The 13,599-nt window shown below is 38.5% G+C and overlaps 1 protein-coding gene across 1 annotated transcript; it reads right to left on the bottom strand.

The window, feature by feature from the left end:
• Positions 1-301: 301 nt before the first annotated feature.
• On the bottom strand, positions 302-13,213 carry PTPN20 (protein tyrosine phosphatase non-receptor type 20). The gene is made up of 3 exons (XM_067708908.1): positions 13,052-13,213; positions 9,014-9,229; positions 302-367 (listed from the first exon to the last, which is right to left on the bottom strand). Exons 1-3 carry the CDS (start codon positions 13,211-13,213, stop codon positions 302-304), a joined length of 444 nt encoding a protein of 147 aa, XP_067565009.1.
• Positions 13,214-13,599: the final 386 nt, after the last annotated feature.

Genomic DNA, 13,599 nt, shown 5'->3' with positions numbered 1-13,599 from the left:
AATAACTTTAGAGATGTTACTTAAAATGGCATTATGGACTAAGCATGTGTGTGGACATTAGGGGACTTCAGTTTCAGTCTTGGCTCCTCTACTTGCTGTCTGAATGACATCATGGAACAAACTTCATTGCTCTGAACTTGAAGTATTTCATCAGTAATATCAGAGCATAACTAACGTCTACCTCAAACGGTGAGAATTCAATGAAACTGTGTAGGCAAAAGAGCTTTACAAATTGTAATGTGCTATACAATGTTCATCTTTATATTCATTATTGTTCTTATTAGAATTTATGCAGTGAGACTTACCTTGTTTGGATCATTCCATAACGTTGTTCTCTCATTTGGCCCACTATATTCATGATGTTGAACTGTAACAGGATGACAGTAATCTTGTATTATCCATAGAGGGGGAAAACACAAAACCCACAGATGCCAAAGGAGTACGCCATACTTCTTTCCAGTAAAAGATATCTCAAGATTTAACCAGAAAGTTCTCATTTTCAGTCATAAGAAAATGTACTATGTTTAACCTTGTCTAATGGATAAGGAAGACTTGTTTAAATGGGTTTCCAGGAAAAAGCAGGAAGCAATCATTTATAATAAGAAATGTTCTCCAAAAGAAATAACAACAAATTTGCCCCTGTGTATACTTTTCTGTTCTCAGAAGGGAGAACTTAAAGCAGCACTGTGATTCTGCAAAAGTCTGAAGCATAGAAGACTTTTTCTGGCCACAACAGTAACACAGCTGTTTCTCATATAAAGAGCCCTCTCAACTCAAATGGAGACCCTGAGCAACAGTTGGCCCAACACCAGATTCTGCACCTGTGCACGGAGACCAGCACTACCCAGTGTGGTCACTAAGCTGGTGCAGGTCTGCAAAGGGATGTTGCTAGACCACAATGAGATGAGTCCAGAAACGGGTAATAAGTGTTTAGAAACTCTTACGGCAATCTGACAGTGGTGTAACATTGAGCAGCCTCATCAGTGGAACAAGATATAGACCAGCTCAGGTGTTGCTGAACTTGCCTGAAAAGTCACATGTGGTGTAAGCTGAGGACGAGTCATGTGCAGCAAAACCACATGAAATTTAAGGTTTGTCAACTGTCAGCTATAATCCAAAAGTACATAAAAATCAGAGAAAATGTAAACATTCCTTTATTTATATAATTTGTCATTTCTATAATAATTTAAAATGTTAATTAAGCCTTTAAAAATTTTTATATTGAAATAATTATAGATACATAATAAGTTGCAAAAAATGTAGAGAGAGTCTGTGTATCCTTCACCTAGTTTCTCCCAATTATACCATCCTCTACAACTAGAGTATAACATCAAAACCAAAAAATTGACATTGGTACAATCTACAGAGCTTATTCAGATTTTGCCAGTTTAACATGCAATCTTTTGTGAGAGTGGGCATGTATGTGTATGTATAGTTCTATAAAATATTATCACATGTGAAAATTCATGCAACTGCAACCACGATCAAGGTGCACAACAGTTCCACCACAAGACTTCCTCCTGTTATCCATTAGAACTACCCACCCACCCCAACCCCCAACCCTTGGCAACCAGTAAACTGTTCTCCATCTCTATAGTTTTGTTATTTCAAGGGGATTGCATAATGGAATCATGTAATATCTAACTTTTCGAGACTAACTTTTTTTTCATTTAGTCTAATTGCCTCATGATTCATCCAAATTGAGTGTATCAGTAGTTCATTCCTCTTTATTGCTAAATAGTATTCCACAGTATGGACAGGTACCAATTTTTTTAACCATTAAACTTGTTGAAGAACATCTAGGTTGTTTCGCAGTTTTTGGCTATTATAAATAGATCTGCTATGAGCATTTACATACAGGTTTATGTGTGAACATAAGTTTTCATTTCTATGGAATAAATACCCGAGTGTTATTCCTAAGGTTATATGGTAAGTTTAGTTTAGTTCTGCTTTTGTTTTTTTTAAAGAAAATTTAAAACTATTTTCCAGACTGGATATACCATTTTACATTCATTCCTATAAGCAACATATGAGTAATCTAGTTTTTTCAAACATTCACCAGCATTTGGTGTTGTCATTATTTTTTATATTAGCCTCTCTGATGGATGTCTAGTGATATTTTATTATGGTTTTTTCTTTAACATCTTTATTGGAGTATAATTGCTTTACAATGGTATGTTAGTTTCTGCTTTATAACAAAGTGAATCAGTTATACATACACATATATCCCCATATCTCTTCCCTCTTGCGTCTCCCTCCTCCCACCCTCCCTATCCCACCCCTCTAGGTGGTCACAAAGCACTGAGCTGATCTCCCTGTGCTATGCGGCTGCTTCCCACTAGCTAGCTATTTTACGTTTGGTAGTGTATATATGTCCATGCCACTCTCTCACTTTGTCACAGCTTACCCTTCCCCCTCCCCATATCCTCAAGTTCATTCTCTAGTAGGTCTATGTCTTTATTCCCATCTTTCCCCTAGGTACTTCATAACAATTTTTTTTTTAAGATTCCATATATATGTGTTAGCATATGGTATTTGTTTTTCTCTTTCTGACTTACTTCACTCTGTATGACAGACTCTAGGTCCATCCACCTCACTACAAATAACTCAATTTGTTTCTTTTTTATGGCTGAGTAATATTCCACTGTATATATGTGTCACATCTTCTTTATCTATTCATCTGTCGATGGACACTTAGGTTGCTTCCATGTCCTGGCTATTGTAAATAGAGCTGCAATGAACATTGTGGTACATAACTCTTTTTGAATTATGGTTTTTTCAGGGTATATGCCCAGTAGTGGGATTGCTGGGTCGTATGGTAGTTCTATTTTTAGTTTTTTAAGGAACCTCCATACCGTTCTCCATAGCGGCTGTATCAATTTACATTCCCACCAACAGTGCAACTGGGTTCCCTTTTCTCCACACCCTCTCCAGCATTTATCGTTTGTAGATTTTTTGATGATGGCCATTCTGACCGGTGTGAGATGATATCTCATTGTAGTTTTGATTTGCATTTCTCTAATGATTAATGATGTTGAGCATTCTTTCATGTTTTGTTTTTTTTTTTTTGCGTTACGCGGGCCTCTCACTGTTGTGGCCCCTCCCATTGCGGAGCACAGGCTCCGGACGCGCAGGCTTGGCGGCCATGGCTCACGGGCCCAGCCGCTCCACGGCATGTGGGATCCTCCCGGACTGGGGCACGAACCCGCGTCCCCCGCATCGGCAGGCGGACTCTCAACCACTGCGCCACCAGGGAAGCCCTTCTTTCATGTTTTTGTTGGCAATCTGTATATCTTCTTTGGAGAAACGTCTATTTAGATCTTCTGCCCATTTTTAGATTGGGTTGTTTATTTTTTTGATATTGAACTGCATGATCTCCTTGTAAATTTTGGAGATTAATCCTTTGTCACAAAAGACCCGAATAGCCAAAGCAATCTTGAGAAAGAAAAAGGAGCTGGAGGAATCAGGCTCCCTGACTTCAGACTATACTACAGAGCTACAGTAATCAAGACAGTATGGTACTGGCACCAAAACAGAAATATAGGTCAATGAAACAGGAGAGAAAGCCCAGAGATAAACCCACGCACATATGGTCACCTTATCTTTGATAAAGGAGGCAAGAATATACAGTGGAGAAAAGACAGCCTCTTCAGTAAGTGGTGCTGGGAAAACTGGACAGCTACATGTAAAAGAATGAAATTAGAACACTCCCTAACACCATACACAAAAATAAATTCAAAATGGATTAAAGACCTAAATGTAAGGGCAGACACTATCAAACTCTTAGAGGAAAACATAGGCAGAACACTCTGTGACATAAATCACAGCAAGGTCCTTTTTGACCCACCTCCTAGAGAAATGGAAATAAAAACAAAAATAAACAAATGGGACCTAATGAAACTTCAAAGGTTTTGCACAGCAAAGGAAACCATAAACAAGACGAAAAGACAACCCTCAGAATGGGAGAAAAATTTGCAAATGAAGCAACTGACAAAGGATTAATCTACAAAATTTACAAGCAGCTCATGCAGCTGAATATCATGGTTCTAATTTCATTTCCCTAAAGGTTAATGAAGCTGAGCATCTTTTCATGTGCTTATTTATCATCAATACATCCTCATTGTTGAAATGTCATGTCTTTTACCCATTTTCTAACTGAATCACTTGCCTATTTATTTATTTATTTATTTTACTATTGAGTTTTGAGGGTTCTTTATATACTCTAGATGTGAGACCTTTGTTGGATATGTGGATTGCAAACAGTTTCTCCAAGTCTATAGCTTGTCCTTTCATCCACTTCATAGCATCTTTCATAGAACAAATAATTTTAATTTGCTTTTCCCCTAATATTAGTGATGGCAAGAACGTCTGCTCTCACCTTCTGTTTTCAACACACTTGAAGTTCCAGGTAGCGCAATAAGACCAGAAAAAAGAAATATGAGGCAAATGAATTGGAAAGGAAGAGGTAAGTGTGTCCCTACTTGCAGATGGAATGATTGTCTATGCAGAAACTCCCAAGGAATCTGAAAACAAAACAAAACAGGACAAAAAAACCTCTTAGAACTAATAAGTGAGTTCAACAAGATCATAGGATACAAGATCAACATGCAAAAATCAACTGCATTTGGGGACTTCCCTGGTGGCACAGTGGTTAAGACTCCATGCTCCCAATGCAGAGGGCCCAGGTTCGATTCCTGGTCAGGGAACTAGATCCCACATGCATCCTGCAACTAAGAGTTCACATGCCACAACTAAGGAGTCCGCCTGCCGCAACTAAGGAGCCCACGTGCTGTAACTAAGACCCAGCACAAGCAAATAAATAAATAAATATTTTTTAAAAACACAAAAATCAACTTATTTGTACATATGTGTACACACAACGAACATGGTAGTAAAAACACAATACCATTTACAATAAAATAAATCCAACAAAACACGTACAGAAGCTATATGCTGAAAATGACAAAATGCTGATGAAAGAAATCAAAGAAGACCTAAATAAACTGAGAGACATACCACATTCATATTGGAAGATCCAACATAGTAAAAATGTCAATTCATCCTATCAAAATCCCTCAAGCTTTTCTGTAAACATAGACAAGCTAATTTTAAAATTTATATGGAAAGGCACAGACCTATAATGGTTAAAACAATTTTGCAAGAGAAGGAATCACTCTCCCTGATACTAAGACTTCCTATATAGCTACAGGAATCCGAAGTGCGGTAATGGCGAAAGGATAGACACATAGATCAATGAAACAGAATACAGAACTAGAAACAGGCCCCATACAAACAGTCCCAATGATTTCTGACAAAGGTGTAAAAACAATTCAGTGGAGGAAGAACAGCAAGTGAACCTTGACTTAAACCTTGCCCCTTATAAAAAAATTAACTCAAAATGGACTATGGACTTAAATGTAAAACATAAGACTACAGAACTTTAGAAAAGGACATAGGAAAAATTCTTTAGGACCTAAAGATTCTTTAGGCTAGGTGAGGAGTTCTTAAACTTGACACCAAAAGCATGATCCATAAAAGGAAATATTGATAAAATGGAACTTCAATGAATTTAAAAACCATTGTTGCTTGAAAGTCTGTTAATTTGTAATATAAGATTAGGCAAATTATGAAAATATATTTGTATTATTCATTTTTAACCTTAATTTACTGATGGCAAAAGCCGCTGCCCTGGATTGTCTTGACAAGAAAAGGCACAGCTTTTCTGAATATAGCTGTAGTGGTTAACCAAATGATAATAGTGTAAGTAACTACAAAGAAATGAAGACCAAAAGAGTTCATGTTAATTTTACCTAGCATTATGATTCCTCATACATTGAGTTTTATAGCCATTATTAATTGTGAATTGCTAAAACCACACTTGTATTAATTGCAAAGATGTACTGGCTAACAAAGCAAAGAAACCATTAAAATGTACTTGTTACTTACAGAACAAAAGCAATAAGTTCCAAGACAAAAGAATTATTTTAAAAAATACTAAAATAAAAAGCTCATGTTCAACATTTCACATGTAACATTAATACTCTGCAGACTTACAAAATAGCACTTTGAATTGCTAAGACTAAAAACCCTTACACGATTGCCAGATAATGGTGACAGACTGTACTGAAGGTGCTTTATTGAAAATCTGAGCTGAAGGTATGGCAAAAAAAGATAGTTAAAGTACCATTTTCTAATGAAGCCACAGCTTGATGAATTCAGGGACTGGCTAGTGATGCGAAGTGGTACCAACTCACAAAACAAAAGTAGCAAAGTATTTACCATTGCAACTTACTGACTACACAGCTATTGCTAACATAGTGATTTGGTATATGTGTGATTTGAAAATGATGTGATAAGAAGGAAGAATTCTTCCTTTTCTCAGTTTAATTACTGATAAACACAACTAACTAGTCTTAAATTGCATAAAAATGCAAAGTACTACACTGTCATCAAATGTAATTTGTAAGTTTTGTGTAGGATTATGTTCTGGTAGTAGAGCTGCAATGACAACAAAACAAGTCTGAGGTAGTTATACAGATTAAAGAATTTATCCCAAAAGATAAACCAACACACTGCTTCATCAAGAAAGTCTTGCTACCAAAAAAAAAAAAAAAAGAACCCTGCCAGATGAACTGGACAGTGTGTTTAGTGATGTGGATGTGGTAAGAATTTTTGATTTCGTAAAGGTTAATGTGTTAAATTTTGGATTACTCACTTCATTATGTGATAATATGGTAACTGATAATTAACAACTATTATTGCATGTTGAAGACGGTTAGAGGGGAAAGTTCTATCGAGAATGTTTCAACTACAGAGCAATACCAGTGCTGGCAAGAGAAGAGCCAGTTTGCTCCCAATGTTTTAAGGATTTTTAAGCAGGCTTACTTAAAAATAAAAATGACTATAAAATAACAATAAAAAGAAATAAATGGTTACATATTCTCAGATTTTCATATCCTTTAGAGTTATAATTGATAAACTAATCTTAAAATGTTAGCCACACACGGCTGGTATACAGCTTGCAGCATGTAAGACTCCCTGTGTGATTTCCACAACGCACAAACTGGTCTACATCCTGTTCACCAAGGCCAACCCACTGTCATGCTCTTGGATGTCACAGCAAGATATCAAACTGCTTTGAAAGTTTCTAAATGCTTACTCTCAATTCCAGAAAACTTATCTTGCTGCAAATAACACAGATTGTTGCTGGTCCAAGACCATACTTTAAGTAGCTCTGGTGGACAAAATTTCTGAAAAGAGGAGAGAGGGGCATAAGTAAGAACATTTGACAGCTCAAGGCTCTATGAAAAGCCAATAAGGCAACAATGGATGCATTTCCTTTTTTTGAACCACTATTTTCCATCAAATCTAAGCATCCTTAATTGTAAAATACGTCACTATTTTACATAATGCTAAGAAAAACACTGTCAATTAAGCTGACAGATGACTTATTATAAAACACATTTTGAGTTTAAAGAAGGTATAATGATGGGGAAAAAAAAGTGCTCCTCAGAATCACAAAATACAATATTTATAGTTTTTATAGTTTCTATAAGGAATATAAAATAAGAACAAATATAAACAAATTAATTATGATGAAGAATATATAAAATAAAATTATGCTAATGCGTTTTCTGTTAAAAGGATAAAACAACATTAATTATAGGAACAGGTAACATCAGATTCATACTACTTAAATTTTCAGCATTTTGGGGACATTTGTCATTTTTTTACCACCCAGTTTATATTCATTCTTTATTAAAAAAAACAAAACAAAACTCCCAGTGTGCTTTGGAAAACCATTCCTCTCTCATTCTCAGCTGTATGGCCTGGAGTAGTCCTGACAGACCTTAATGGACCAGCATCTCCCACAGTGATCAGTTTAGGGAAAGGGCTATAACTGAAGTGGAAACAGTGAAATGCTAGGAGATATTGGCTCAAGCTTCTGAGAAAAACAAACTCCCTCTGTCCTCCAGGGAGTTTCTGGGAGAGGACATTTTTCTACCCCCGACGTAATACTACCTTAGAATGGAGAGTTGTAGAACCCATGCAGCCAATTTGCTATCACAAGGGAGAGTCTGTCACTCTTGGGGTATAACTACATAAAGCCTAAGAGAGCAGAGGTTTAACATTTGTTCTGATAACAAGATAACTCTGCAAAACTTGCCTACCAGGACAAATGCCTCATAGCCCCTGTTGTCTTACGACCAAGGTGTGGATTTTCATATTCCTTGTGGACATGGTGAGAGCCGCTTTCCCCCACCACCCCGCAGTGCCTGCTAATGTCTTCCCCTCCTCACTTCTGCAGCACAGGAAAGCAGTTCAGTAAAAGTAGGCCTTTTGGGGCACAGATCCAAAGCCACATTCCCTAATTAATCAGTAATAAAGATCATAGTAGAATCACCCTATGTCTAATTCTTGTGTTTATCCCTTAGCTGGTTCCAAATTTAGGAGGAAAATAAAGAATTGTTAATGGTTGACTCAAACCCAACAATATTATTAGCCTTATTTTACATATGAGAAGACTAGGTTTCAGAGAAGATGAGCAATTTGCAGAAAGTCACCAAAATCTAAAATGTGTGGCAAAACTGGCAATCAAACCCAGGGACCTCTAATTAACTCTGAAGTCTACTTTTTTTCCCCAATGTGCTCACATGCATGTATTTCTGTTCATTAAAAATAGGCACACATCATCAACATTCTCTAACAAGATTCTAAAAACTGTATGCGTGGGTGGAGGGAAAGAAAAGGAAGATGAACTCATGTTTACGATGCACCTACCACGCTCCAGACACTGTCCGAAGCCATTCATTTGCATTGCGTACTTTAATTCTCACAACCACCTCCAAGAACCTGCAGCAGTTAAGTGAGAAGCAGGTATCCAAAGCTCACAGGCTCTCTATTTACTCGGTTGCTCTTGAAGGCCAAATATTAGTCTTCAGTTATTAGAAGGCTGTTAAAAGTATAGTGTTTACTAACAGCATCAGTTTATCTGCTTAATTCACACACTTACTGAAAAGTTCTTTTCAATGGCACGGAACACAACATCCACACATAGGAACACCCCTGTCCGGCCCATGCCAGCACTGCAGTGAACAATGATGGGTCCTGTAAGGTGGCTCTTCCTCGCATAACGAACATACTTTATAAAACCTTCTGCTGAGGCAGGAGTGCCATGGTCTGGCCACTTGGTGAACTGCAGGTGTTTTACAAAGTGACTAGCTCCTGTCTGTGGGGGTGGGGTGGGGAGGGAGAGGGGGAGAAAGGGAAAGAGAGAGGGTAGGAGAGAGGGAGAGAGAGAAGGAGGGAGGGAGGGAGAGGAAGGTGGAGAGAGAGGATTTATCAACGTCTTATAGTAGAGATCTTCTTTTAATTTCTAATATGCCAGAAATAGTAATACTAATTGCTATATGGTAATAGGATAATAAAAATAAAAATACTAACAGGTGACAGGAATTCAGCCCTTACTCTGTGCCAGGTACTGTGCTAAGGACTTCACACGCATTATCTCATTTAATCCTCACATCAACCCTGGGGAGGCAAGCACTGTGATATCCTCAGTTTACAGATGAAAAGTAAGCATTTGATTGACTGATAGATGTATGCTAGGTCAGAAGGCTCATATGTTTAGAGCTGGGACAATAGTGCAGTCCTCCCAAATCTAACTCTATCATCTTTCTTCTGCACCATGAGAATGTAGAAGAGTCCAAACAAACCAAGAATCCAAAACACTTAGGATGAAAGATGAGCTGACATGTTAGGAATAAGATAGAAAAGCAATCTATCTCGGCTTAAATATTATGATACTAAATTTAATTAAAACAGTAAGTGCTGTCAAGCTGCTTAACCGGGATTTGGTGGGGGGCAACCTCCTCCGGTGATGAGAATTGGGCAGTTAATGACCATGTGAGTAGACTGTGGTCCCCACTCTGAACCCCCTGAACGTGGAGCCATGGAACTCTCCTCAGGGTTGACAGATAAAGCACTTTGAGTTTACCGATCATCCCTTCCAGAGGGTTCACCCTTTCCCCAATGTGGAGCCCTCATTTTACTTCACCGGGCACCCTCGTGAAAAAACTCAGGAAGGGTTTCTCACTGCTCCTCTGCTTCTCCCTAATGTACCACTTTTTTCTGCGTTCCAAATAGAAATACAATTTTCCTACGTTCCAAACAGAAAACCTCAATTTTGAATCATCGGCACATGAAATTGGATGAGGAAAACGACACTTGACAATCTTGTGAAGGTGCCAAATTGAGGCTAGCTCTCACTCCATCACATATCTTAGGGATTAAACCTTTCATGCGCTGTTGACCACTGAGAACCTGCACGAAGGTGAGCTTCACTGGTTTCCTGACACAGTGCCATGATGCAGATTCTCCAAACATCAACCCCATGGTCTTGAGGCTTGCGGGCCTCAGCCCAAAGGCCACCATCCTAGATGCCCTTGTCAAGGGTGCACAGGGGGAACTGAGCATTTGAATCCTTGCAGACAGATCATCCCTCTGGGCCTCCCACCTGGCCTGTATTCTCCAAGTATGCTGTCCTTCTCCTGCCATAGCAAGTATCACATGTTATTTGGAACCGGTGTTTTCCTCCCCCACTAGACTGTAAGCACTCTAAGAGTTGAGGCTGTTTCTGTTTTCTATGTCCAGCATCTGGCACAATACTTGGTTAATAGGAGGGAATCAACAAGTCTTAGGAGAGTGAAGGATCAGGCAAATCCTCAGGTGTACGGAGCAAGCACAGGGCCTAGCACACAGCCAGCAAGCTCTCCATCAATGTCAGCCATCATTACTATTCTTGGCCTCCTCTGTCACCACTCTATGCTCCGATCCTCATGCTCTTCAATTCTATCCTTTCCCCTCCCTCCCCACTTCTCTAGCTCTTCAACATCTCCCTTTGCACTCAGGCCCCCATCCCACAGTAAACTCGTGGAAACCATCATCACTTCCCTAAATGCTTCTTCCACTTCCTGGCCTTGCCTCACATGGGCACTGCACTCTGCAGCCCTCTCTAATCAAGGCCGCCTATTTTCCTGTACTCCAGGTACCACAGAGCCTAGAGATTAAGGTGCATACCGCTTGCTGCCCAATGCTATTTCCAATTCATTATTCCTTCTGTTTGTACAAAAACCTCTCTTCCTTTTGAGTTTCATACCTCTTAGCTTCACCTTCTCATCGCTATCACCCTACCACAGATTCTGACCAGGCAAATTTGGGATCTCAACAACCAAACAGACACTCTAACCTCACATTTTTATTTCTCTCTTGCAGAGGAGACCATTTCTTTCTTCTAGTCCTCACAATGTGATCACTCCTTGGACTCACCATCATCTATAATGTCCAATATCAAAAATCTTCCAGTTCTTAGATTCCAACATCATTTTCTGAGCAGAAGCTGTTACGCTACCACCTCATTTGTGCTTCACTTCAACTCCAACAATGTGACTAAATGGAGCTCTCCTGTCCTTGTTGTCCTCCATTTCCTCCTAGCCCGATTCCATCCATCTCCCTAAATTTAGACTTCATGGCTGATTATCTAAATCATTCTCTTACCAAACTGTCAACTCCTTTCATCCTTTGAATCCTGCCATATATACTAAGCAACATCCCTCCCTGGATAAGTCTCATAACCTGTGTTCAGGAATCCCATGGTTAGGAAAAAATTAATCACATAGTTGCATATTTTATTGTTATTGCAAATTATGGGTTCCAGCAACCCTTTTCCTGATCATTGCCTGTGCTCCAATCAACTTCTTTGATGATGACTCCAAATCTCATCACTCTTTTCAAGTTTCTGGTTTAACTCCCGTCCCCTTCACTCCTATAGAACACATGTATCACCTACCTGCTAATCAAATCCACTTAGAGCAATGTAACATCGCTTTCTCCTATAAATCATTCCTTTTCTGTTTTCTGAGTCTGTAGAGCAAGAAATGAATTATTCTATGAATTATTCTAGACCAATACTTCCCAATAGAACTTTCTACAATGATGCAGATGCTCTATATCTTTGCTGCCCATATGGTAGCCACTAGTAACATGTGATTAAATACTAGAAGTGTGGATACTATAAATGAGAAACTGAATTTGTTATTTTATGTAAGTTTTAATAATTTAAATATAAAATAGCCAAATGTGGCTATTGCATTTGACAGCATAATTTTTGAACGCTCCTTATAAGTCATAAGTCACATAAAGTCTGAATATCTGAAAAACACCAGAATCTTTGCTTTCTATCTAATTGTTAACTGCCCTAGTTGATCATGGACGCTTCTTACTAAAATTGTTCAATGTCTCCCAATTATCTTCATAATGAAGTTCATGTTCCTTAGCTGAAATTCAAGACATTTCATGTTCTGGCTTTCTCTACTTATTTTCTATAGCCTCATCTCACCTCTCACTACTCCCTGGCATTGAACTTTTACATTCCAGAAACACTTAACTACTTGTATCTCTCTATACATATCCCATGCTATTTTATACCTTGATCATCTACTTCCTCTTTCCATCTTTCTCATTTGGGTTATTCTCAATCCAGATGTCACCTCCTCTAGCAAGTCCTCCCCCCAAGCCCAAGGAGAGCTAAGTACTTCCCTTCTGAGCTCCCAAAGCATCCCATACAAATCTCAATATTACCACATTCATTGAGCACAGTAACTGGAGGTACCAGTAAGCGCACTGAACTCTTTGCTACTCAGTAAGGAGCAACAGTGCCTGGCACAGTGATTATCAGGATATCTTAAGGACTCCATACACATCTGTCACTCTCAGCAGAAGCAGCCGAAGTACATCCCAGGATTAGGCAACTTCCAACACTCACTCTCAACCGCCCCAACTCACCTTTTCAATTTTTGCGTCTCTCCAGTCAGAGTTTGGTTAGGCAGAAGTAGAGATGGTGTTGTCTTAGTTTCTGGTACCAGGGAGAAGTAAAAACAAGTTACTTTAAAAAGTATCCCCAGCTATGTCCCATCTTATCCCTAACTTCTCATCCTGACACGTGTGCTTATATAATGAAATATATATCTAACACTGATTTTTTTTAACTTACGGACTTCTTGCCAACTTGAAATATTCGAATGATGAAATATTGAAGTATCTGGTAGTTCTCCAGGAAGATATGACAATTTTTCAATTCCAAAGGTTTCTTCATAGAAACGGGCCAGTAATGGTGGCATTTGATAACTCCACCTTCTACCTCTCTGGTTATCATGACAATAACATTAGAGTTATTTTCCAAAACTATTCGCCAAAAGTCATTTGTGGTAGTTGGCAGTGGTCCTTGGGTAGCAATAATAATAATACTTCTCCAGAATTGACTATTTTAATATAACTAGCATTGATGTAGTCCTTGTTTTCTCCAAGAGGAACACATGTTGAATCATCTGTTACAAACACAGAAACATAGGGTAGACAAAGGAAAAGCAGGAGATGCAATACACCCAGGTTTCATGAAACCCTTTCACACAGGTAAATCCATTTATCTCTTTGACCAACAGAGAAGGTGGCATAGGAATTTCTTTTCAAAGGGTTATTTCAGTCCATGAATTTAAATTTTTCCCTCCCCAAAATCTACTGGCATGACCTAAGAAATATACA

The sequence above is a fragment of the Pseudorca crassidens genome, chromosome 16 (assembly GCF_039906515.1).
Source record: "Pseudorca crassidens isolate mPseCra1 chromosome 16, mPseCra1.hap1, whole genome shotgun sequence".
NCBI lineage: Eukaryota > Metazoa > Chordata > Mammalia > Artiodactyla > Delphinidae > Pseudorca > Pseudorca crassidens.
The sequence above is the reverse complement of the archived record's forward strand: the minus strand, read 5'-3'. Positions and strand labels throughout refer to the sequence as shown.

What these genes read in the sequence shown, in the direction of transcription:
- PTPN20 (XM_067708908.1), bottom strand. Translation starts at nt 13,213, where the DNA reads ATGATAACCAGAGAGGTAGAAGGTGGAGTTATCAAATGCCACCATTAC. An exon ending in TTCAAGTTGGCAAGAAGTCC is followed by an intron (nt 9,230 to 13,051) that starts GTAAGTTAAAAA and finishes CCACCCCCACAG; the next exon opens with ACAGGAGCTAGTCACTTTGT. An exon ending in CCATTGAAAAGAACTTTTCA is followed by an intron (nt 368 to 9,013) that starts GTAAGTGTGTGA and finishes ATCCTGTTACAG; the next exon opens with TTCAACATCATGAATATAGT.